The sequence below is a fragment of the Vipera ursinii genome, assembly GCF_947247035.1.
Source record: "Vipera ursinii genome assembly, chromosome: 3".
Taxonomy (NCBI): Eukaryota; Metazoa; Chordata; class Lepidosauria; order Squamata; family Viperidae; genus Vipera; species Vipera ursinii.
Genome location: NC_139516.1, coordinates 144,868,450 through 144,893,912, shown reverse-complemented (window position 1 = coordinate 144,893,912; position 25,463 = coordinate 144,868,450). Strand labels below are relative to the sequence as shown.

General features: G+C 38.8%; 1 protein-coding gene across 3 annotated transcripts in view; it reads left to right on the top strand.

The window, feature by feature from the left end:
- Positions 1-2,841: 2,841 nt before the first annotated feature.
- SLC35B3 (solute carrier family 35 member B3) overlaps positions 2,842-25,463 on the top strand; it is a 34,850-nt gene continuing 12,228 nt past the window's right edge. Inside the window, exons 1-5 of one of the 3 annotated variants that reach the window (XM_083360493.1) lie at positions 2,868-2,991; positions 5,434-5,732; positions 10,489-10,739; positions 16,774-16,895; positions 20,822-20,976. In XM_083360493.1, the coding sequence (XP_083216619.1) occupies positions 10,539-10,739; positions 16,774-16,895; positions 20,822-20,976 (478 nt within the window). In that variant the 5' untranslated portion in view covers positions 2,868-2,991; positions 5,434-5,732; positions 10,489-10,538. Of the gene's footprint in view, positions 2,992-4,454; positions 4,615-5,433; positions 5,733-10,488; positions 10,740-16,773; positions 16,896-20,821; positions 20,977-25,463 lie in introns of those variants that run through there. The other 2 variants (XM_083360492.1, XM_083360494.1) reach the window with 2 other exon arrangements.

Sequence of the window (25,463 nt, the reverse complement as noted above, 5' to 3'; positions counted from 1 at the left end):
CCATGAGTGAATATTCTCTATATTTTATTAGTTTTAAAACATATTTTTCTGTCACAAAATATTAGCAAACTTATAAAAGCTTATTTATCGTGTTATATTTCTTCTGACTAAACACAAATACTGTATAAATTAACAGACATTATTTTTGCTTGTTTAGTCATAAATATAACGCATTGCTTTTGAATGCACTTTTGAATGACTTAATTCCCACTAGTAAAACCTGTTTTCCACAACAAGAGAGGTGAATAGAATGCATTGACCCAAAATATTGACTAATGCAGCAAGGAACTACTGAAATGTAAAAACCACATCAACATTTCTTCAAGACAAAGTAAAGGAAGGAGGTGAGTTTTAAAAATCTAGAAATCATATCCTTCATAAGCAATTGTAAAATAATCTTTACAGAAACTAAAAAAAAACTTCACAAATCAAGATAGGAATTCTGCTTATTTATTCTTCTTTGCCAGTCTGCCATATGGTATCACCTTTTCTGTTTCCGAATAAGAATTTCCTATTTTCTTCTACAGAAAGCCCTCAAATTACAACGTCAATTGGAACCTAACTAGTCAGTGGGTAAGCTGGTAGGAAGTTGCAAGTCTCAGCTTGGCAGGTAGGTAAGTTGCCAGGTGGGACAGAGAACAAGGGGATGTGCAAGGATGGGCCAAACAGGATACACAAGGTGAGTGAGGGAAAGAAGGGTGTGCAAGGATTCAAGGGAGAGGGCTGAGGAAGTGCATGAAGTTGCAATGGAGGCATGGAATCAGGGACGATGCACAAGAAGCCTCACCCAGATCAGAAAGAATGCACAGGTGGCTGGTACAGGCAAAGTCTCAAGGTTGCACAGATGGGGGAAGACTTATCCCAGCAACTAGCCACCTTCCCTGCTGGCTTCCCCACTGACTTTCTGGGGAAGCTAGCAAGGAAGGTTGCAAAGAGTGATCACGTGATCACAGGAACTGTAACGGGTTGTAAGTGTAAATCAATTGCCAAAGGCCCAGATCATGATCATGTGACCACAGGGGTGTTGGGACAGCTGGAATTCCAAGGACTGGCTGTAACCACTTTCATCTAGTACTGTCATAACATTGAATGCTCACTGGATGAATGATCGTAGGTCAAGGAGAAAATTTAGGGAGCACTTTTGGAAAGATGATGCAAGAAACCTTCCATTGGGAACAGCTTTATTCTCTGAATCAGGTTTTTAAAAGAATAGTTAATAGATTTTTTTTTAAATCTGAAGTCACAATGTTAACATTTGCAGCAAAAAATAAAAATAATAATCTTCCTCCCTGCACTCCCTACTCTGTTATTTTATATAAGCAGTAATATATTTTATTTTGATACAGTAATTGGAAAACCACCCCCATTTGAAAGCTCTAGAGTAACAGGTATTTACTAACATATGTGGAGAGATTCGTTTCCAGTGGGATAACACAATCTGTATCACTCTGAACACAAAACCAATCCCGTCCTCATACTAGAAACCTACCGCCTAGTTGGAGAAATGGGTGGCATACAATTCTTATAAATAATAATTTTAGGGGAGGGTATGAATGAAATAATTTTTTCCAAGCTTCTATAATTGCTTTAGGAATAATATATTGGATTATTGTACATTGCTCCTTTTGTTACTGTTGTCTCTAGAGGGATGGTTCTTTTTTTAAAAAAATTCCTGTATGTTCTGCTTTTGTTTTTCACAACATTGTGGGAATTTCTAAGTACAAATGCTAGAATAAATGTTTGAATAAATGCAAAGAAAAATATTTGACTTGATATATCCTTAAATATATATCAGTGTTTTGGAGTTTGAAACGAGAGAAATTTCTGTCTTTGGCCACCATTCCTTAGTTCATTAAACCATATACTGTTTTGAAAGAAGAGATATTTTAGTACTACAGCTTTACTAATAGAGAAATGTTAACTTTTGAGTGTTTGCTACCTGTTATGGCTTCTATATATTTAATCTATGAAACCCTTTTTTTTCTCTTATTCAGCAGCCAAAAATAAGTTGGCAGCCCTAGCGGATAAACTGTTAAAAATTTCAAAATATTCAAGCTGACAATCTATGGATAAAAAAACGAAAATAAATGAGATAGATGATACGATTACCATGAGAACATCACGGAAATGCTGTGAATAACTAGGGATGTCCAATTAAACCTTAGCCAATTGATCGTGTACAGTTAAGTCAATCGAATGATTAAAGCAACATTAATTATCGTTTCCCCGCGAGTCAGTTTCCACAACTGGCACTACATATAAAAGATGCGAAGATAAGCAGAAGGGCATCAAACCTATCTTCTTTGAATTTCCTATCTAACTATAAGCGAAGATCAAGGCAGCAAAGCAGGCAGTATATCCAGTAAACTCCACAGATAGATAATTAATAAATAAATAAATAAATAAATAAATAAATAAATAAATAAATAAATAAATAAATAATAAATAAATAAACCTTTATTGTCAAAGTACAACATGTGTACATTGAAATTAGCCGAGCCTCCCCCTGTGCTCTCTCTCCCCCCCAACACACAGGGACTACATAATAACTACAGACACTGAAGAAGTCACACGAGTATTATGAAGGAATGGGCGAATCACTGGAAGCCTGCAGCGCCGGCTGCGGCTGCTGCCATTCCTCTCCCCACCTCCCGAAAGAGAAGATCGGGGTTTGCGGCAGCCGCAAGATCGATCCACTTCGGTTGCCCAGAAGGAAGCGAACCAGCGAAAGGCGCGCCGACTCCGAGCTTCCAGGCCAAGCCGAGCAAGCGCCGAGTCACGGATGTCAGAGGCGGGTAGTTCGATGAGCTCTGCGCTCCCCGCCATTTTGGGCGCTTGAGCGGGGAGGGGGGGGGAGCGAAGCTGTGGCGGCGGCCGGAGCGCTCCGCCTCGTCCCGGCTGTCTCCTCTTCCTCTTCCTCCTCCTCCTCCTCCTCCTCCTCTTCCTCCTCCCCCTTTCCTGATTGTGGCCAAACCGTCTCTCCGGACTCAGGTACTAACGCCTCCTCTCCCAGGCTTGATCAGAGGGGAGGGCTAGTTGCGGTGCAGCTTCTTGCGTGGCGGATCTTCCCGACAGCTGGGAAGAGTAGGACGAGGCTGGGCTACGCCGGCAAAGGGGGGCTTCTGGCCACTTCGCCCTGTTACCCGGTCCCCGATGACAGCTCCATCGCTTGACCGGGGTGCATTTTCATTCTCTTTTTTTTCTTCCGGCTTGGCCCCTTCAAGCTGAGTGAAGCCTATTCTTTCCCCCCACCGTCATCCATCTTCATTTCTCCCCTCTTCTTTTCTCGGGGTTGATGCACTCCAAATCCCGCGTCCCGTTGCAGCAACCCCATTTCGGAGGATGGAAGGGCGAGAGGAAAGAGTAAATGCAGCTTCCACATTTAGTAAGAATGCAGCCCGGTGCCCAGCTTTTCCTAACTGATGTTGCTTTTAACCTGGTGGGGCAGCTCAAAGAGATTTCCCGCCCCCCCCCGCCCCCCAAAAAATCGCTGCATCTGGACAGCGAGGGAAGGAAGAAGAGTGCTCGGGGGTTAAGAAGCCACCTGTGGCTGTGTGGATGGCGAGGAAACTGCTAAGGGTTGCTTATTGGCAGCTCTAATATCTGAACTCCTAAATGCAGGTCATCCTCGACTTAGGACCACAGTTCAGCCCAACATTTATGTTGTTAAGTGAGAAATTTGTTAGGTGAGTTTTGCCCCATATTACAACTTATCTTGCCACGTTTGTTAAGTGAATCACTGCGGTGGGTTAAGTTAGTAACACGGTGGTTAAGTGAATCTGGCTTCTCCATTGACTTTGCTTGTTAGAAGGCTGCAAAAGGTGATCACATGACCCCTGGACACTGCAACCATCATAAATATGAACCAGTTGTCAATCATCCGAATGTAAATCACGTGACCATAGGGGGATGCTGCAACAATTATAAGTGTGAAAAATGGTCATAGGTCTCTTTTTTCGGCGCCGTTGTAACTTTGAACGGTCACTAAATGAACTGTTGCAGATTGAGGACTACCTGTAACATGTAAAGATGGAGAGTCAAGATAGGCTATTAGATGTGAGGGCTGCCTCTCCCTCTGTCAGTGAACAGGCATAACTGACCTGGTGGCACATGAATATTTGGTGGTACTTTACTGACCTAGAACGTGACCTTTCAGAAGTTTTGATGAAATGTTACTGTTTGTGCTCCACATATACTTTCCTATTTCAGTTTTTCACAGCTAGTTTTTCACAGAAGGGACACATTTCCCTTCTCCTTTTAGGAACTCTAAAAACAACATGAACCTTAGAGATTTCTTGCCATTTTGGTATGAGAAACATTCAGAGATTGTAAGGAAGATCCTAAAACAGGCTTAACATATTTTTTTATTTATGGGCCATAAACTCTGGACAGTGTGCAAAATAAGTTAAGATTAGAATAGCAATACTGTTTTAAAAATGAAACAATAAATAATAACAAAATTGTATTTCCATTTTAATGCGGTTCTTTCTGTAGGTGCTTAATTTTCAAAGAAATGCCCCATTCTCATCATCACCCTACCCTAGCAGACATATTTGACACACAACACCCTTTAAAGACAATCTCATCTATCAGAAGTTTGTCTTTTCTATATTGGTAAATGTTTAGAAGAGTAACAAAATATATTCGCTCCAAAAACAACCTGTAAATTGATAAGATACAAATCGATCCATTAAATTTAAAGGATGTGTGTGTGTGTGTGTGTGTGTGTGTGTGTGTGTGTATACACATTTAAATTTCCAGTTTAGTTTGTATTTTAGTTTTGGTTGATGCAAGTTTTTGTAAGACATGGGAAATAAAATTTATGAGTAAAATAGACTAGTCTAGGATTTTCGTGTGTCTTTTAATCTTATGGCCCAAAGAAACAATTCTATTTTACATAACGTTGTTGAGAAAAGCCCATTTCATAAGTGTAGGGAGAGGGGAGTGTCAAATAATACCACATAAATGACATGACATATACTTGGGTCAAATATGGTACAGTTACATTATTATTTGACATCATGACACTTGTCATTGTTATATCATCTGACTTGTTATGAATGCTGACTCATCTGTTCAATTTTTGTTTGTCACATGAAATCCAAGAAATTATTTGTACAAAAAAAGTACTGGAAACAGTATTTTGAAAAACAATTTAATTTCTTTCATAAGACATATGAAAGTGATAAGACATGTTTGGTTCAATCCTTGCTGCATTTATTAGGAAGTAAGTATGTAAGAAGTGTTCCCAAGGCATTAAATTTAGGATTGCAATTTGTTGATTTTTAAAAAAAAATATGTTAAGTCCATATTCATCTGTAGGCACTTGTATACAAGTGTATGCTTATAGACAAATAGAGGATAAAGAGAATTGAATTAATAAATATGAAATTGCAGTTACGCTTAGTGCATCTGTTTTTATTTTTGTTTTAGAATGCGTGCAATTTGAATTTACCAGAAATCCAGCAGATATAAAGCTAGTGACAAGATTTTTACATTCTATCTTCCACATTAAGAAAAGAGCTGGTTACGTGCTTATCACCAATATGTTGTTCCCAGAGCTCTGGAATTCTCTAAGATGTCATTATGGGAAAGAAAAATGTAGGAAGAAAAGGCAGTCATCACAATTATGACCCTTCCCATACCTGAAGGTCCTCTACTGAATTAGGGTCCCTCTGTTTGTCCAGTGGCAAGTCTGGATCTAAATCTATGAGGCTATGATTTGAACTCAGGTTTGATTAAAGTTATTTTTACTGACAGAGCGATTGAAGGCACAAACTATACCAATAGAAAAGATATTTGTAGCTCAGGATTGAATTGTGGGGTCCTTGGTGCTCTCCGAGTTTGGTTGTTTTCTTGCAGATGTTTCATTACCAAACTAGGTAACATCATCAGTGCTAGAAGGGAGTGGGGTTTGCTCTCTTTTTATAACCCACACCCTTCTAAGTGCTGCTACCTAGTTTCATAATGAAATGTCTGCAAGAAAACAACCAACCTCATGGAGTACCAGGGACCCCACAGATTAATTGTGTTAAACCAGGTGCATTTCACATTGCACATTTTCTATAACATCATTTCAAGATATATTTTTTCTCTCAAAAGTTAACGAGGTACAAATGTGTGGAAGCTTCTGTAAGAATTCTGCCATAGGGTAAGATAATGGATTGTAGTCAGGCTTTACAGGATAAAAAGTTGTTCCAAGCATTTTTTTTCTATATAGTAACAGATGTGTGCATATGGCATCAGTAACAATGTATCTCTTTATAGAATTACAAAATGTAGACAAAATTCTCCTTTTTTAAATGCAATACTAGCAATGACTCATACATATACACATACATATGTATATGTATACATATATACATGTATACATAAATAAGAAACGAGACAATTACTTGAATTTCTCTATATTAGGGAAGCTATAGCCTTCCAGCTTTGGCGTCTAGTCATGGTGGCCACATGACCATGGAGACGTCCTCGGACAAGCGCTGGCTCTTCAGCTTTGAAACGGAGATGAGCACCAGCCCCTAGAGTCGGAAACGACTAGCACGCATGTGCGGGGGACCCTTTACCTTTACCTTTAGCCTTCCAGCTATTGTTGAACTACAGCTTCTAGCCAAAGACATTCCAAGTTAGTCCCTCTGATGCCAAAGTGATGAATCATGTCACAACATCACGATACATTGCTTCTAGGTTTCCATAGGTCTCTGAAGACCTGTTATGTCAAAGGGCCTAGGGACCTCAGCGGAAGGGGGAACTGATGAGAGGGCTCCATTACGATTAAGATCCCTTTGCCTACTTTGTTTTAACTCTTTTTATATATTTTAAAATGTTTTATTTTGTGTTATTGGTAATTATTTTTCATACTCTTATAGTCGGGTTGTATGCCTCCCAGAATTGCTTGTGAGATGGGCAGCTATAAGAGAGAGAGAGAGAGACCACACTTTTCTACTTGTCACCTCCCCTCCCCCTTCTGTGGACAAGGATGTTTCCAGGATTCTTCATCCTTAGATGATGGGGCTATTCAAAGTTGTAGCACCTGGACATGACCTGTAGAGTTCTGCGCAATTTGTCTAATGTTTAGTTTAGGTGTTTGTTTTTTTTGAAGCCAATTGTTTAAAGAAAATATATTTTTTGAAAAGCATTAAAAGACTAGCTGAAATGTGGTCTTTCATTAAGGTGCATTAATTTGTAGGTATTAATTACACAACTTGCTAAGAAAAGAATTCATTATGGAACGTTAGAGAAACATGTTCAGCAAAAATCTGAACAGAAGGTATAATTTGCTAGGGAAATACTTAAAAAAATAGAGCAAGGGAAAGCCCAGGAAAAAACCTGACAGAATTAGTATTAATTACATTTATAGCCTTTTGTATGAGTCTTCTTACAACACAGAGCTGCACAGTAATGTTCTTCCTTTAATTGGCAATAGCAGCCAACTGATACATAATTACATATATAAACTATTTGGGAATAATTACTATTTATTAAGGAAAAGTTTCCTTAGGTAAATGCATGCTAACAATTAAATAAAGCCCAGTTAACAGAAATTGATACCATAGTAGAAACTTGCTAACAGACTAAAGAAATATTTGCTATTACAGCCAGGCAAATAAAAAATATTTCCTAGCTCCCTGTTAACTGAATTGCTAATAGGAACATTTAGGAAGCTTTTGGCTAAAAAGTATTATTTTGTCTGAAAGAACAAGTGTGGGAAATAAGGGGTGGCAGGGAATTAAGTTATCAGTTCCATATTAAAAGTTTGAAACTGGGTTTAATTGATGTCTAGTTAGGTTTCTGGTAATTGTTTTTTGTTTGTTTGTTTGTTTCTCTTGCATAGTATATCCTATTTATCTGCCTTGAGAGCAATCAGACACTTGCAAATCAGTTTCCCAGAAGCATAAAATGCAGTAATAGGAGCCTTGGTGGAGCAGTGGGCTAATGCCTCCTTAAGTAACACCAGCTGCCTGCAATTAGTGCAGGTTCGCGTCCCACCAGGCTCAAGGTTGACTCAGCCTTCCATCCTTCAGAGGTAGGTAAAATGAGGACCCAGATTGTTGGGGGCAATTAAGCTGACTTTGTAATAATGCCGCTGGGGGTGTGTGAAAGCCCTAATAAGCAGGCATATACATAGAATGAAGGCTACTGCTAAGCTTGTAAGCCGCCCTGAGTCTTCGGAGAAGGGCGGGATATAAATGGAATTTTAAAAAAAATATTTAAATATCTCTTTGGTAAATTAGACTGAGTTAAGCATTTAATTTTAGATTAATAAAATGAGGAAGTGGAGATAATTTTTATACATAGCATATGGAGACCCTGTTCGCCCATCATTCTAATTTGGGATAGACAATCAACAGTTCTTCAGCAACTTTCATGTAATTCCTCCAGCTCCCTCTGGCTACACTTGACATTAGATAGGAAATACATAAAAACAATATTAAACTATAATTTAAAAATATAGTATAAGAGGAATCATGAAAAGTGTCTAAAATGTCACATCTCATAGTATTTCAGCAATGCCACCCAAACTTCTTGGTTCATATGTCACAGGTTTTTTACTAGGTCTGTTAAATATGCTCTGCTGTTGGCCCCCAATGTAAGACCTGAAATAAATTTAATCTGGTTTAAACTTATCCTGTCCAACCCGCCCCCAAAATCCCCCAAAATCCCTAATTTACCCACTTTGTACTGCCTTGCCATGTGTAGCACTCTTCCCCTCTAACACCCAAATAATACATATTTTGGTCACCAAAAGGTTGCCAATTTTACAAGTGTAAAGTATGATTGGCTGCCTTCTATACCACACAGTAATTAATGAAAATGTCTTTTTAAAATAATTTTTTTAAAAAGTTGTACACATAACAGAAAAACTAACAAAAACTAATAAAAGATAATAAAGCAAAGAAAGAAAGAGAAAAAGAGTCCCTCTCTGAGGGGGATGTGTAGTTCATAAATGTGAAAAATAAATAGATATATTAAATTTAATATTTATTTAAATTTTATTATTTAATAAATATAATATTTAATATTTATTAATAAATGCAGAAAATGAATAAAAATAAATAGATTATTCTTCTGATTTCTTTCTCAGGAAATGCAAGTACAATTACAATATTGATCCCTAATATAAAATTACAAAAAGTAGCTCACTTTTTTCTACTATCCAATTTTTTCTAATAATCAAAACCACAAATCATGAGTGTATTTTTTTCTATATCATGCAAAAGTGTATAAGGGATTTTCAGTCAGCCGTAAACACAGATGTTGTTTTTTTCTCTAATCAAAGCGATTAACCATTTCTGTAAGTTCCATCATCTTCACCAATCATTCCTCTGTTATGGGTAATGTTGAACATTTCCATTTCAGAACATAGAATAGTCTCACAGCAGTTACATATAATAACATTTTTATATACTTTTTTCTAGTTATTTGTCCATTAGTCTTCCCCTACTCCCCAAAAAAGGTCTCTTTGTTATCCTTTAACCTTTAAAATCTTCTGGATTAATGTATCCAAAAATTTTAGCTTTTTGCATGTCCATTAAACACAGTAAAATCTCTTTACATGTTTTCCCATGTTCAGCAAAGTTTCAGAGTACATTTACATATTCTAAACAATTTCTCTGGTAATCTATACCAACAAAACATTCTGTTTAGGTCTAGAACATGAAGTGAACTTTAATCCTTTCCACCACATATTTTGCCATTGAGCTATTTGTATATTATAATCAAAGTGTTTACCCCATTGCAATCATACATTCTTTCATTTTTGTTCTTCTTCTGTCTCATATATCAACAAAATTTTACACATTTTAGCAATACCATGATCATAATTAGTAGATAATTTTATCTCAAACTCTGCTCAAAACCATAAAATCTAACTAATCGGAAGCTGCTTCTTGTTCTTTCTCTTTCTTTTTGATCTTTTCTTTGTGTGCTTTTCTCATTTTCCTTTTGTCTTTATTTCTCTTTTTAGAATAGAATAGAATAACGGAGTTGGAAGGGACCTCGGAGGTCTTCAACCCCCTGCTCAGGCAGGAAACCCTATACTTTTTTAGGCAAATGGTTGTCCAGTCTCTTCTTAAAAACGTCCAGTGTTGGAGCATTCACCGCTTCTGGAGGCAGGTTGTTCCACTGATTCATTGTTCTAATTGTCAGGAAGTTTCTCCTTGGTTCTAGGTTGCTTCTCTCCTTGATTAGTTTCCACCCATTGCTTGTTGTCCTGCCTTCAGGCACTTTGGAGATTAGCTTGACTCCCTCTTCTTTGTGGCAACCTTTCTCTTCATTCTGTATTAGTTTGTGTTAGTTTTTATTTTTTTCTGTAAAACGTTTAATAAAATTTATACCAAATAATGATTTACATAACTATTGAAATTTTTAAAATTGCCTTAGAGAGTCCGAGTGAAACAAATTGCAACTAAATGACATAATGAATACATAAGGTGCTCTCTTAACTGTTGCTATGATTAAATTTAACCTTATTTGTTTCAGCTTGCAACCAAACAGGACTTTTATCTACCGAATGCAGAAGACTAGAAATCATGGATATGAAATTCAATTCCTCTCGGAAATACGTTTCTATCAGCATACCATCAAAATCCCAAGTTATGTCACCACACATCAAATCAGTAGATGATATAATTGTCCTCGGAATTAATCTCAGCAAATTTAACAAACCTACACAGTTTTTTATTTGTGTTTTGGGAGTCTTCCTGTTTTATCTTATTTATGGATATTTACAGGTATGCACTATCATTTGTGTGTGAGTATAAAAAAATTACCAGAAAACAATTTTCATGACTTAAAGCAATTTTGATGCAGCCATAAGCTTTATTAAAATAAGAGGAAATTCTATTCTTATAAAGATAAACAGGTATTTGCACATTTGAAGGAAAGTGGGAATGCCCACTCATTAATGAACTAATGAAGTTTTGCAAGGTTCAGAATCCATTGAAAAATTTCAGGTAGACAGTATTAGAAAGTTTTATTCAACTGAGCACTAAGGTAATTTATTAATCAAGAATTAGCAAGAATTTAAAATTTTGTGGTGATCTAAAAAGGATCATTACATCTTTAATAGCATCCTTGAATATCTAAAATATAAACCTGGAAAATACATGTTTTGTAAATATGATTTTTCATTAGTTTTATTATTTTCTGAAATGTAATTTATTATATAATCCATCTAGCACCTTGAAAATTGTTGAGAAGAAGAATATAAGTAAAATAGCTAATAGTTATGCTAAAGCTAACATTTAGATTTAAGTAACACCAGCTGCCTGCAATTAGTGCAGGTTCGCATCCCACCAGGCTCAAGGTTGACTCAGCCTTCCATCCTTCCGAGGTAGGTAAAATGAGGACCCAGATTGTTGGGAGCAATAAGCTGACTTTGTAATAATGCTGCTTGGGGGGGCCCAAAAGCCCTAATAAGCAGGCATATACATAGAATGAAGGCTATTGCTAAGCACATTGGTTTGTGCTTAAATTGTAAGCCACCCTGAGTCTTCGGAGAAGGGCTGGATATAAATGGGATTTAAAAAAAAGCGGTTTTAAGCATTATTTGTTACGAAGTGGAACTTTGGGTTATGCCAGGGGTAGGCAACCTTGGCTCTTTGGCTTGTGGACTTCAATACCCAGCCATGCTAACTTTGGAATTCTGGGAGTTGAAGTCCACAAGTCATAAAAGAGCCAAGGTTGCCTACCCCTGGGCTATGCAGTTATGGATCCTATAAACATGCAGTGAGAAAGGTTTCTTAGAAAAACAAAATCAGATGTCAAGAAAAAAGGGCTCTAAGTTTTCTCCCTACGTCCCTAACTAGCTGCTGGGATTTTTTTTTAATGGAATAGTATTCAAGGGAGTTGTCATCTGGAATCTGAAGTGTCAGTTTGAACCGAACATACAATCATAATGTATGTTCACTTCATAATGTTTATAATCATAATGTATGGGCTGTTGGCTTGAGCTCCAAGCTTGGCAATTTAGTTTAGTTTACTTTAGTTTTATTGTATTTGTATACTGCCCTTCTCCCGAAGGACTCAGGGCGGTGAACAGGGCATACATAAAAATACAGGATACAAAAATTAAAAAGAATTAAATAATAGCCCAGCTAAAACAGTTGATAACAGTATAAAAATCCCCATTAAAAACCCCAACATATCCCCATCAGGCCAGGCCAGCTTGTTCAAAAAGATGGGTCTTCAGACCGCGTCGGAAGGAGCGAAGGTCAGGTGCCATCCGGAGCTCGACCGGCAGCTGATTCCATAAAGCCGGAGCGCACACAGAGAAGGCCCTCCCCCTGGGGGCCACCAGCCGACATTCTCTGACCGGAGGCACCCTGAGGAGGCCCTCTCTGTGGGAACGCACAGGGCGGAGGGAAGTTGACGCCGGCAGCAGGTGGTCCCCGAGGTTGCAAACATTTCGTCACCATTCGAGGAGACATTGTCAGTGCACTTTGAATTGTGTTCGTCTGTTCGTACACTGCCTTTAAATTGGTATGAATGTTATTTGTTCTGATATTTCTGAGTCATGGTCTGGTTTCGGACTGTTTGATTGGCTGATTGTTGTTGCCAGGCCATGGTCTTTGGTGTTAAGTACCCTTGTGATGCAAATTGGCATTAGTGTTGTTTGTTCGGGTGCTTCTGAGCCGTGGTCTGGTTTCGGATTGTTTGGTCGGGTGGCCGTTGTTGCTGAGATGTGGTCCGATTTCTTGTGGAGGTTATGATTTTTGTTGGTGTGTGATGAGGTGCCTGTTCGTTTTTAAATGCTTCCTTTGGGATCACAGTTGAAGTAGTTCTTTAGTTCTCAGCAGTTGGTAGACTGCGTCAATGTCAGTGTGTCTGTTAATATAGGTAATCCCCAAGTTACGAGTGTTCATTTAATGCTCGTTCAAACTTACATGATGAGCGCCCCCTAGTGCTTATGAGCAAGTCCAAAAATTACAAATATTGCAGCACCATGGCAGTTGTTCGCCCTTACGAGTGACCACAGTGGCTTTGCAACATTCACCTTGGTTATTCTCTCCACCCCCACCCTGGGTCTCTCTAGGCACCAGGCCTTCAATACTCTCCCTGTGAAGATCGAGATCCTTCGCTTTCTTGGCTGCTCCAGGCCTTTGGTGTGTTCACAGAGAACGGAGGCCTAAAGTAACACAAGCTCTCACATGATCTCATGGTACTTTAGGCCTGTGTTCTCTGCAACAGAGAACAAAACCGAAGCCAGGGTATGCTTTCATGTTCCTGCGGAGGCCGGATCGGGGTGTCGAAGGCCTTTTCCAGGCCGCTGCCACATGGATCTGAGGCTGGGGAACGCTTCAGTGGTCCACCGGATGCCTGATCCGGGTGTGGGAGGCCTTTTCCAGGCCACTGCTGCCCAGATCTAAGGCTGGGGGACGCTTATGTAGCCCTCTGGTGGCCCATTTCTGGGTGACAGCGGCCTGGAAAAGGCCTCTGGAGCACAGATCGGGCTGCGGAGGGGCACAGAAGAATTCCCAGGCCTTAGATCTGGGCGGCACAGCCTGAAAAAGATCTCCGATGCCCAGATGAGGCATCTGGTGGGCCGCAGAAGTATTCCCTGGCCTCAGATCCAGGCAGCAGCGGCCTGGAAAAGGTATCCGGAGCCTAGAACGGGCCCCGGGGGGGCACAGAAGGGTTCCCCGGCCTCAAATCCAAGTGGCAGAGTCCTGGAAAAGGCCTCCAGAGCCCAGATTGGGGCATGGAAGCGTCCCCCGGCCTCAGATCCAGGTGGCAGCAGAAACCGTGGGAGAGAGGAGACGGATCTTTTCCAGCTGAGTCCAGTGTGGCAGGAAGGGAGGAGGAAGCATGAGGTATCTTAGTGGGTCGGGGAAGCCTTGGGGGCCTGTTCCATTACTAGGCCCTTCCCCACCCTGAGATACCCCATGTTCATTTAACGTTGCATGCGTTTTAACAAGCAAGGGAGTGATCTTGTTCGAGGTATGAGATTCACTCTATGCATTTCCGAGTTACGAGTCGAATGGGCAGCTCCATTACACTTGTAACTCAAGGACTACCTGTATTGACTTGGTGGAAAACCAGTCTTCAAGAAATTCTCTTTCTCTCCTTGATTTCCCCCGGGTTACAACTGTGGTCCTGGTTAGATCGAATTTGTGTCCTTCTGAGTCTTCATAGTCAGACATGCGGATAGTGGGGTCATGTCTCTTGATGGCCAGAAAGTGTTTGTGCAGTCTGGTTGGTAGCTTTTTTCCTGTTTGGCCCACATAGTTCGGACAGACAAGCTTAATTCAAAGCCCCCTGACGATGTCTCTTCAAATGGTGATGAAACGTTTGCAAATTGCCAAACTCGGAGCTCAAACCAAGCGCCCAACTACCAACCCGAGCTACTAATATTCAAACACATTTCAGTCATAATGTATGTTTTCAATGGGATCTTTTGGTTATCTAGTCCCATTCATACAATTTTTCACATAAGAGAAAAGATAAGATTGTCCAGGTACAGATAGTTTGCCCGTGCAAAATAGGGCAAACCAGAAAAATATATCTGAATAATGGACCTATAGGAGAAGCAACAAGTATAGGTTGTGCTTTCTGCCAGGGAATTTCTTCAGGATGAGTGAATAAAAGTAGTTGGAGATTCCCTATAAAGAGAATAATGAAAGAAGATATGATTCAAGAACTTGGTGCCTTGGTGGCGCAGTGGGCTAATGCCTCCTTAAGTAACACCAGCTGCCTGCAATTAGTGCAGGTTCGCATCCCACCAGGCTCAAGGTTGACTCAGCCTTCCATCCTTCCGAGGTAGGTAAAATGAGGACCCAGATTGTTGGGGGCAATAAGCTGACTTTGTAATAATGCCGCTTGGGGGGCCCCAAAAGCCCTAATAAGCAGGCATATACATAGAATGAAGGCTATTGCTAAGCACATTGGTTTGTGCTTAAATTGTAAGCCGCCTTGAGTCTTCAGAGAAGGGCGGGATATAAATGGGATTAAAATAAAAAATTAAAAAAAATAAACTCTACTGAGTGACCAAATGATCACTTAACTGGTCACGCATACAGTTCCCATTTGAAAACCACCACCAAGCAGTCTACCACTATTCTCAGCATACTGTTCCATTGGTTAGCACTGTTCCATTGGTTATCCCTGTCAGGAAATTCCTTCTAAGCTTCAGTTTAAATTGCTTTTCTTTTAATTTCAACTATGAATCCTCGTCCTCTCCTGGTTGTCTGCCCACTCTTGCGCAATATATCATTTTAGAGATGTCTATTTCAGCTTTAACTTTTGTAAACTAAAATATGTCCCAAATCTTTAACCATTCTTTGTAAGGCTTGGTTTCTGGACTCTGGTAGTTTTCCTTCAAATCCAATCCTGGCTCACTAAGTCTTCATGTAGAACTGGAGGCGGTTTTCCAAGTGCATTCTAACTATGGCAGAGTACTATGGAATTTTATCTCCTGTTATCTGAATACAAGGTTTTTGTGGTATAACCCAAGATTCCTTTGATCTATTTAGCTGCTGCAGAACCATGCCTGTTCATACAAAGCAATCCTTTACAGTGATAATTCAGACCAGTTAGCTAGCTAGCTAGCTAGCTAGGCCCCCAGATGCTTCCTGCATATAGAGCTTCTAAGCCAAGTCTCCCAATGTTGTACCTAGGCATTTGATTTTTCGTACTCAGAATCATATTACTCAAAGAAGACACACATAATTTTAAGGCTTCAGTCCTGATGAACATGATAATGACTAAATTCCGTATTGCCAGCAGCAATATTGATGCAAGTAGAAGGCCCTGAATCTCCCTTGCGTGGATTAATTTCCATCTTCTGCATTAAAAAAAAAAGCACCAATTGAAATTTAAATTTCAGTAGAAATGACTTTTGTATATTTGGGTGAACCAGCAACAAAACGCATGTTGAGCATTTTATGAAAGTTATATAGTACCCATCGGAGCATTTTATGCCAGTTTCACATAGTCATTGATGAAGTTTGAACTAGATGTGAGCAGCTCAGTGAAAACAAGAAATGAATGTGCAGCTGCAGTAAAATTAGCAAATATTATGCAAAAGTTTGAAAATAAAATTGCAATAAAATGCAGCTGTTCTGAATAGTATTAAAGCAGGGTTTAAAAAAATTTTATGCAATGATGGCTTGCTTTCTATACTACGCTAAGCCATAATGAGTGAGTTTGTATATCGTACTGAACAAAAATAGCACAGTGTACAAATTCTGCCACAATCAACCTTTCGTATAAGTAACATTCCCATGTTTTGCTTGCTTTTGGAGTTGTTTGTGCTTTGCACTTGTAGCTGGCTCAGAGCTTGTATGGGAAGCAAGTCAAGTGACTGCTAACTGCAATTACCATGATGTTCAGTCAGTGATTGATAAAACATGAGTTTGTTTCTCTAAAATAAACCATGGTTCGTTCACTGATTCATTTGCGCATCATCCTAAATCAGAGATAAACAAACCATTGTAATGTGAGAAGACATATGGTTTCAAAAGTTAATTGGTTGATAAATGGGACATATTTGGGGGGGGAGGACTTTTTTCATGTCTTCTATTTATACTAATGATGCTTGTATTATACATATTGGTGATGTTCAACTATTAAGTGCATTAATTAATCCCAAATTAATTTGAAAGTTAATCAGTTCTATGTAGCCATTGATATAATAATGCCATGGATTATACCTGATAAAGACAACAAATTTCTCGTCCAAAATTAAATTGAAAGTTGATATTACAATTCATAGAATATGATTACATACCGTATTTTGCCATAACTTTCTGTCTCCTTTATCTCTAGGAACTAATATTTTCAGTAGATGGTTTTAAATCCTTTGGCTGGTATCTCACATTAGTACAATTTGGCTTTTATTCCATTTTTGGACTTATAGAACTACAGCTTATTCAAGACAAGAGGAGAAGGTATGATATTAATTTTTATAATCTTAAAATTTGATACTTCAAAGCTTGATTTTTATATGTAGTTTTACTAGGTGGACAAGACTTATACAAAAATTCAGCTCCAGTTTGTAAAATAAAGAAGACAGCTTAGGACAATATTCATAAGTAAACTAGATGTTTACTTATGAAACTGTCGAACTGATTTTTCAGAATACGAGTGATTTTTAAATATGATTTTTCCCCCATTCCATTTTAAAATGTAAAATATTTATATATAAATCTAATTTTTGGATCCTCATATCAAATATTAGTGCAAAAGTACAATTTATAAAATATTTTTTCAGCAACATGCACAACTTTCACATTTAACCTATAATTAAAAGGAAACCTATATTTTGTTAGTTTATACATAGCACTTCTACACATAAAATATATGAAATAAGAGATATTTAAAACTTTCAAAAGAATTTTTTAATTGGCTTATCACAGAGGGAAAATGCTTCTTAAAATCTGGAATCCAGTGACCTGAGTGGTTTCCATGTATAAAGTAGACTAGGAGAGCAACCTCTTCCTAGACTGTAACGTAAAAGTAGTCCTCATTAAACAATTGTTTTACAATTGTTCAAGGTTATAATGGCCACGAACAAGTGCTTTATGACTGATAAATGGACATGCTGTCCCCCCATGTAATTGTCTATCAGATTAATCAGCTTTACGGTCCATCACAGTGTACTGCAGTCATGTGATTGCAATTCACAATTTTTTTTGCCAGTTTCCAGCAAAAAAAATCCTGTTCAATTGAACTGTTTTACTTCAATCATGCATTTGCTTAACAATAGTGTAGTCACTTAATGACTGTCACAAAAAAGGCCAGAATATTGGAACTTCCGGTGGCTCCGCGGTGACGGAGACAGCCTTCCCGGGCTGCCCGCAGCTCAGCTGTTGTTTTTTCGCCCGAAACAGCGCCGATCAGCTGTTCGGGCGAATTTGAAGCCCCCTCCTCAGGAGAAGAGGAGGGGGCGAGCTCCCAGGTAGGGGTAGAGTTCTCCAGGGCCGCCTGAGCTTATGGCTTGGGCGGCTGAAGGATTGAACTCCCCCGTAGCCTGGGCTGCTCCCAGCTGGCCGGCGCCTCTGCTCCTGATTTCTTGGAGCAGAGCCAGGCGTCTGCGACCACCCCTGCCTGAAGGAATGACTATGGATTAAAGGAGCAGGCAGAGCGATACAAGAGGAAAAGGTGAAGAGGATTATTATATTTTACTCTCCAGCTTGATGGACTTTTTTGGATTATAAATCTGAAGTGAAAGTGCGTCACATTTGGTAAAAGATGGCAGCTAAACCACCCCCTAAAACTCTTCGGAGTGCTGGAACTTCTCCTGTGCAACAATCATTACTGCAGGCGCTGCATCCTCCTGATGTATTGACATCAAAGGACTTACAAGATGCTCTTGAAAAACACACCCAGGTAATTTTGGAATCAATTAATGATAGATTTATACAGATGGAGGAGAAATTGGAGAAATTGGAGGAGAGGATGGAGGAGAGGATGGAACAGAAGTTCAGAGTGATGAAGGCAGACATCTTGTCTTCAGTGTGTAAAGTGGCTCGCTGTGTGGAAGAATTGGAGGAAAAGCTAGAAGATTTGACTCAAAAGAATGCTATATTAGAAGCAAAAGTATTGGAGAATGAAGATAAAGTGGAAAAAGAACTGAGTCTTGCTCAATATTACCAGATGCAGTTTGCCATTAGAGTTAGAGGTTTAAAGGAGAATACCAAGGAAGATCTAAAGCAGCTGGTTTCTGAGGCTTTTGAAGTAGTGTTGAAACAGCCAGCATCTGAAATAAAAGGAGGCATGGATAAAGTGTTTCGTGTGAATTCATGGATTGCTAGACAGAGAAAGTTGCCTAGAGATGTGGTGGTATATTTTGCAAAAAGGGAAACTAGAGATGAAGTTATACGAGCTGCTTATGATACTAAAGTTGTGATTGCTAATCAAGAAGTTTTGGTCTTAAAAGAAATTCCTCCAAAGATTTTAAGGAGAAGGAAGGATTTTACATTTCTTGTGCAAGAGCTCAAGCAACGAGATATAAGGTTCAGATGGGAGATCCCAGTTGGGTTGATGGTGACGCACGAAGGTAAAAGGTACCGTCTGGTTACTGTGATGCAAGCGCGTGATTTCTATAATAATGTTTTAAATGCAACGCCATTAACACTTCTGGAAGCTGAAAAGGGATCTGGAGAAGGAGTGCATCAAGAGGTCGAAGGTGGTCAGATAGAAGACAACGGTGTTGGAGGAGATCAAGATACAACTTCGTCGGATGATTCTATAGAACAGAGGGTGACGCGTGCTGCTGCAAAACGATCTAAGAAGAGAAAATAGCAGGATTTGCAGAAGTCTATGGAATTTCTACGACGTATTCATAGTCAAGTATGGGAGGTGGGAAAAGATCTGGGTGTAGACGCACTATATTTTTTATATGTGGTGGTTTTGTGGAAAGGGTGAGTTTTTTTGGATTAAAGTTTGGTGGAATATATAGAAGATTTCCAAATGGAGGTTAAAGTTTTGTTCGCAATCTTTTTTATTGTATGGAATAATTATAGATGTGGTACTGGAAGAGGAACGGCCGATTACAGAAGAGTGGACTTTAAAGTTTTCTGATTTGGTTGAGGTGGCGAAGATTTTGGTTAATTTGAAAGATTAGTTGTAAGAATGTTATATCATGGAATAGACAAAATGGATGGAGTCTATTTAGGACAAGTATAGGGTTGAGAAGTATTATATAGTATTTGAATAATTCTTTTTTCCTTTTTTTTCTGTTTTTTTTTCTCTTTCTATTTTGGGGTTTTTTTCTTGTTTTTAATGTATATTTAATATTATTAAGGTTTGTTTTATTATATATAAGCTAGAAAGTGTTTTTTTTATTTTAGTTTTTATATATATTTAATATTGCTAAGGTTTGTTTTATCCTATATAAGCTAGAGAGTGATGGATTTTAGAATTTATAGTTGTTAGTACATGGTTGCTTATGTTTGCTTTTCTTTTTTTTCTTTTTATATATATACCTTGTATTCAGCTCTGGGAAGTTGGGGGGGAGGGGGGGAGGGGGGGAGGTAGGGGGGGAGGAGGGAGGGAGGGAGGGGGGAGGTAGGGGGGGAGGAGGGAGGGGGAAGGGGGGTTTTTTAAAGGAAAATTGTATTTTAAAACTTTTCAATAAAAAAAAAGGCCAGAATATTATTTCCGGTCATGTGGGTGTCTCGATTTATGACTTTTAAACCTTCCGACTGTAATTCTGTGGCTATAAGTCAAGGACTATTAAATCTTAAATTTAAAATAAAATCTAAATTCCTAAATATGAAAGAACTGTCTGTTCAACCATTGGACTTTTATTCCATCTTTCTACCAATGAAATTCACTTAAAGCAGCTGCGGAATTCATGGGGCAGATTTTATATGAGGCTTTCTTATGAGAATTCAAAGGGTGAAATTGTCAGCACAGCTGTTTGAGAATTATCCTATTGATTGCTGTAAAAATGAAACAATCCTTGCTCTTGAGACCACATTCTTTATTTTTCACCATGTTAATGTGGGAGAAAGCATAAAGACATACATACACACACACACACACACACACACACACACACAGATATATATATATATACATATACAGACACAGACCCGAATACTATGTGTGTGTGTGTGTTTGTGTGTGTGTGTGTGTGTGTGTATGTATGTATATGTATGTATATGTGGGGAAAAACCCGAATGACCAAAGATCTACATACAAACACCCGCAAAAACCTCAGAAAACACACATACAATATATATATGTATGTATGCTTTGCAGAAAAAGCCACCAACTTCATTCATACTTTTTACTTACCAAAATAATTAATCCTCTCTATAGTGTTGCCATTTGTTCCTAATATTAGAGCTTCATTTATATTTTCCAGGATCCCAGGCAAAACCTACATGATAATAGCTTTTCTAACAGTGGGGACTATGGGTTTATCAAATACCTCCTTAGGATATCTGAATTATCCTACACAAGTAATCTTCAAGTGCTGTAAACTGATCCCAGTTATGATAGGAGGAATCTTTATACAAGGTATGGCTTATTATTGTTATTGATTGCTCTTCATTTCAAAAAATAACCTTGTACAGCCCCTGTATTGGTTTCTCCTTCCACCTTGCCAACCTCCACTAAAAAGAAATCTAGAGGGCTTAATTTTGATCAATAGGAAATGTACATGAAAACAAAATCAGAAACAAGGCCTCAAATCCACTTATGTTCTCCAAATAATTTTTATACATCTTGCATATCTTGTTGTTAGCAAGAATTGCAAACTATTTTCTGCTACCTTTAGGCCAGGGGTGTCAAACTACCGACCCGCGGGCCGGGTGCATCAAGACAAAACCGCACCTGCCCCACTGCCAGCAATGGGGAAAAAGCTCCGATATGTCACGTGACGTCATGCGACATCACGAGTTTGACATGTCTGCTTTAGGCTGTTGAGATAAATTTTAATATTTGATTGGTGAAATATTTGAAACTGCCTTATTATAAGAATATCTGAAGAAGAAGAAGAAGAAGAAGAAGAAGAAGAAGAAGAAGAAGAAGAAGAAGAAGAAGAAGAAGAAGAAGAAGAAGGAAGAAGAAGAAGAAGAAGAAGAAGAAGAAGAAGAAGAAGAAGAAGAAGAAGAAGAAGAAGAAGAAGAAGAAGAAGAAGTTGTTGTTGGAAGGGACCTTGGAAGTCATCTAGTCCAACCCCCTGGTCAGGCAGGAAACCCTATACCATTTCAGACAAATGGCTGGCCAGTCTCTTCTTAAAAACTTCCAGTGTTGGAGCATTCACCACTTCTGGAGGCAGGTTGTTCCACTGGTTAATTGTTCTAACTGTCAGGAAGTTTCTCCTTAGTTCTAGGTTGCTTCTCTCCTTGACTAGTTTCCATCCATTGCTTCTTGTCCTGCTTTCAGGTGCTTTGGAGAATAGCTTGACTCCCTCTTCTTTGTGGCAGCCCCTGAGATATTGGAACACTGCTATCATGTCACCCCTCACTCTTCTCTTCGATAAACTACACATACCCAATTCCAGCAACCGTTCCCTATATATTTTAGCCTCCAGTCCCCCAATCATCTTTGTTGCTCTTCTCTGTACCCTTTCTAGAGTCTCGACATCTTTTTTACATCGTGGTGACCAAAACTGGATGCAGTGTGGCCTTACCAAAGCATTGTAAAGTGGTATTAGTACTTCACTTGATCTTGATTCTATCCCTCTGTTAATGCAGCCTAGCACTGTGTTGTCTTTTTTGGTAGCTGCAGCACACTGTTGGCTCATATTGAAGTGATTGTCTACTAAGACTCCGAGATCCCTCTCACAGTTACTACTATTGAGCAAGGTACCACCTATACTATACCTGTGCATTTGATTTTTCCTGCCTAAATGTAGAACCTTACTTTTTTCACCATTGAATTTCATTTTGTTAGATAGCGCCCAGTGTTCGAGTCTGTCCAGATCCTCCTGTATTTTAAGCCTATCTTCTGGAGTATTGGCTAATCCTGCCAGCTTGGTGTCGTCTGCAAATTTGATGGGTTCATCTATCCCCTCATCCAAATCGTTAATGAAGATATTGAAGAGCACTGGGCCCAGAACAGCCCTGGGGCATCCCACTACACACTTCCTTCCATGTAGATGCAGTTCCATTGAGGACCACACGCTGAGTACGGCCTGTCAGCCAGCTACGAATCCATCTGGTGGTGATGCTATCTAACCCACATTTTCCTATCTTATCAAGTAGTAGGTTGTTATCTACTTTATCAAATGCCTTACTGAAGTCCAAGTAAATTATATCTACAGCATTCCTCTGGTCCACTAATTTTGTCACTTGGTCAAAGAATGTGATAAGATTTGTCTGGCATGATCTGTTTTTGACAAACCCATGTTGACTTTTAGTGATGAATTTGTTTGCATCTAGGTGTACGATGATTTGTTGTTTGATTATCTTTTCCAGAATCTTCCCAGGTATTGAGGTCAGGCTGATAGGTCTGTAGTTTCCAGGATCTATTTTTTCCCCTTTTTTGAAGATGGGAACTACATCAGCTCTCTTCCAGTCCTCTGGTAGTTCCCCAGTGCTCCAGGATCTTTGAAAAATATAGTTCAGTGGTTCTGAGATCACGTCTGCCAGTTCCTTGAGAACTTTGGGGTATAATCCATCTGGTCCTGGTGATTTGAACTCGTCTAGGCTGGACAGGTGTTCACTTACCATTTTTTTGCCTATCTTAACTTGCGTTTCTATTCTGTTTTTTATGGCACTGGTTTTGGTAGGTTGGACTGTTTTTTTCCCTTTGTGTAAAGACAGATGCAAAAAACGAGTTAAATAGTTCTGCTTTCTCCCTATTGCTTGTCACCTTCTTGCCACTTTCCCCCACTAATGGACCAATCATTTCCTTAACTTTTTTCTTGTTTTTTATATGTTGAAAGAAGCATTTTTTGTTATTTTTGACTTTGGTCGCAAGCCTTAGTTCATTTTGAGCCTTAGCTTTCCTCACTATTTGCTGATATTCTGACTTAGTTATGTGCCCCTCTTTCCAATTCTTATACTTGTCCTTTTTATCTTTCAATTTATGAGAGAGTTCTTTATGCAGCCATGCTGGTTTCTTTTGAGAACTGTTATTTTTCTTCTTTGTTGGTATTGTACTAGACTGGGCCTTTATTATCTCACTTTTCAAAATTTCCCAAGCTTCTTGAGTTGTTTTCCCCTTTAGGATTCTCATCCATGGAATTCTTCCCATGGTCTCTCTAAGTTTATTGAAATTAGCTCTTTTAAATCCAAGACTCTAGTTTGGCTGTGTTCTATTGCTTGTGCCTCCAGAATGTTGAATTCCAATATTGCATGATCACTTCCCCCCAAGGTTCCTGTGGCTTCGACGCCTTCTATCATTTCATCTCTGTTTGTGAGAATTAAATCCAATATGGCTAATCCCCTAGTTCCCTTCTCTACTTTTTGGGAGAGAAAGTTGTCTGCTAGGTTTGTCAGGAATCTGTTTGATCTTCCACTTGGTGCAGAGTTTGTCTCCCAGTTGATATCAGGGTAATTAAAGTTCCCCATTACTATTGTGATGTGCTTCTTCCATACCTTAGTTAGCTTGCTAGCAAAAAGTTCATCTATTTCCTCCGCTTGGTTGGGCGGCCTATAGTATACACCTACGGCAATGTCATTTTTCCCCCTTTTATATTGACCCAATTGCATTCAAAGTTTACAGTTTTCGTCATTGTTGTGCTCTATTTCTGTAGAGATAAAGTTATTTCTTATATAGAGAGCAACTCCACCTCCTTTTTTGTTTAGTCTGTTTCTTTTAAATAGTTTAAATCCCTCTAGCTGTGGTTTAGCCTGCCTAAAATATAGAGAGAATAGACATAAAGTACAAATAATGTGTTAAGTGCTTTGGATTCATTTAAAATCCCATCACTTGTACATATATGAGCATCCAAAGTATGTTGTGAAATGCAAGAAAAGAATTAATCTCAGAGCACAGCACCATGTTCCTAACCCTTTTGTGTACTTGTTGATCATGCCACTTATGAGCTATTTCAGTGATAATACATAGTTAATTGACTGATTATAACTATGAGGAGAACAGAGTAGAATGCTTATGAATCATTTGAGAACTCTTGCACAGGGGAGACAAGCACAAAAGTATAATATCCCCTATTAATAAAATTCACCAAGTCCCCCCTTTTGCTTCACTATAATAACCTACGGAAAGAAAACTGGTGTATTTTTTGTGGAAATTATTACCTGTGAAAAACTTCCTTTGAACTCCATTCTTAGATTTACTTTTTTTTTAAGCAGCTAGTTCTGCTCCTGAAATTTGACTGCAGTAAAGTTATTTAGCTGGATTAACCACAGAACAATAATAGGTGGATTAAGTGATAGCAATTAAATTTAAAGTCAAATGTTAAAACGATTTCAAGGCTGAAGTCCTCTTTACTGTTTAAATTGCAAATTTCAGACTTAATGTCTTTTCCAAATACCTAAAATGGCGCAAAACGTGATGAAGTGTACCATTTAAACATGCTTATGATAGAAGGATTTAGATGGCGTGCAAATGGCAGTATAAGCCAGGCAGAGAATGCACACAAGCCCTCTGTTGTGATATCGTGTCAGGACATTGACACAAAAGGACTGCTTCATGTGTTACTTTAATGCCATAGTAGTGAGTGCTTCTGCTTTGCTCCTCACATCAGTATGTACATATATACATACATACGTACGTACGTGTGTGTGTGTGTGTGTGTGTGTGTGTGTGTAATAAGAAAACAGTGTGGAATGAAAAAGTAACAGTACAGTCCCGGAAGAGAGCTGCACCAGTTTGCAAAAAAAAAAAAGTGTTTCATCTGTTCTTGTCATTATATATAAAAATACCCCATTACTGCAAAACATTTTGAAAATGTATATAAATTTTTAAATGCCACAAAATTAACTGTTCTTTTTACTGTAAAAATATAATAGATGGCTATCTTATTGTTAACTACTCCAGAGTGTGTGTGTGTGTGTGTGTGTGTGTGTGTGTGTGTGTGTGTACAGAGAGAG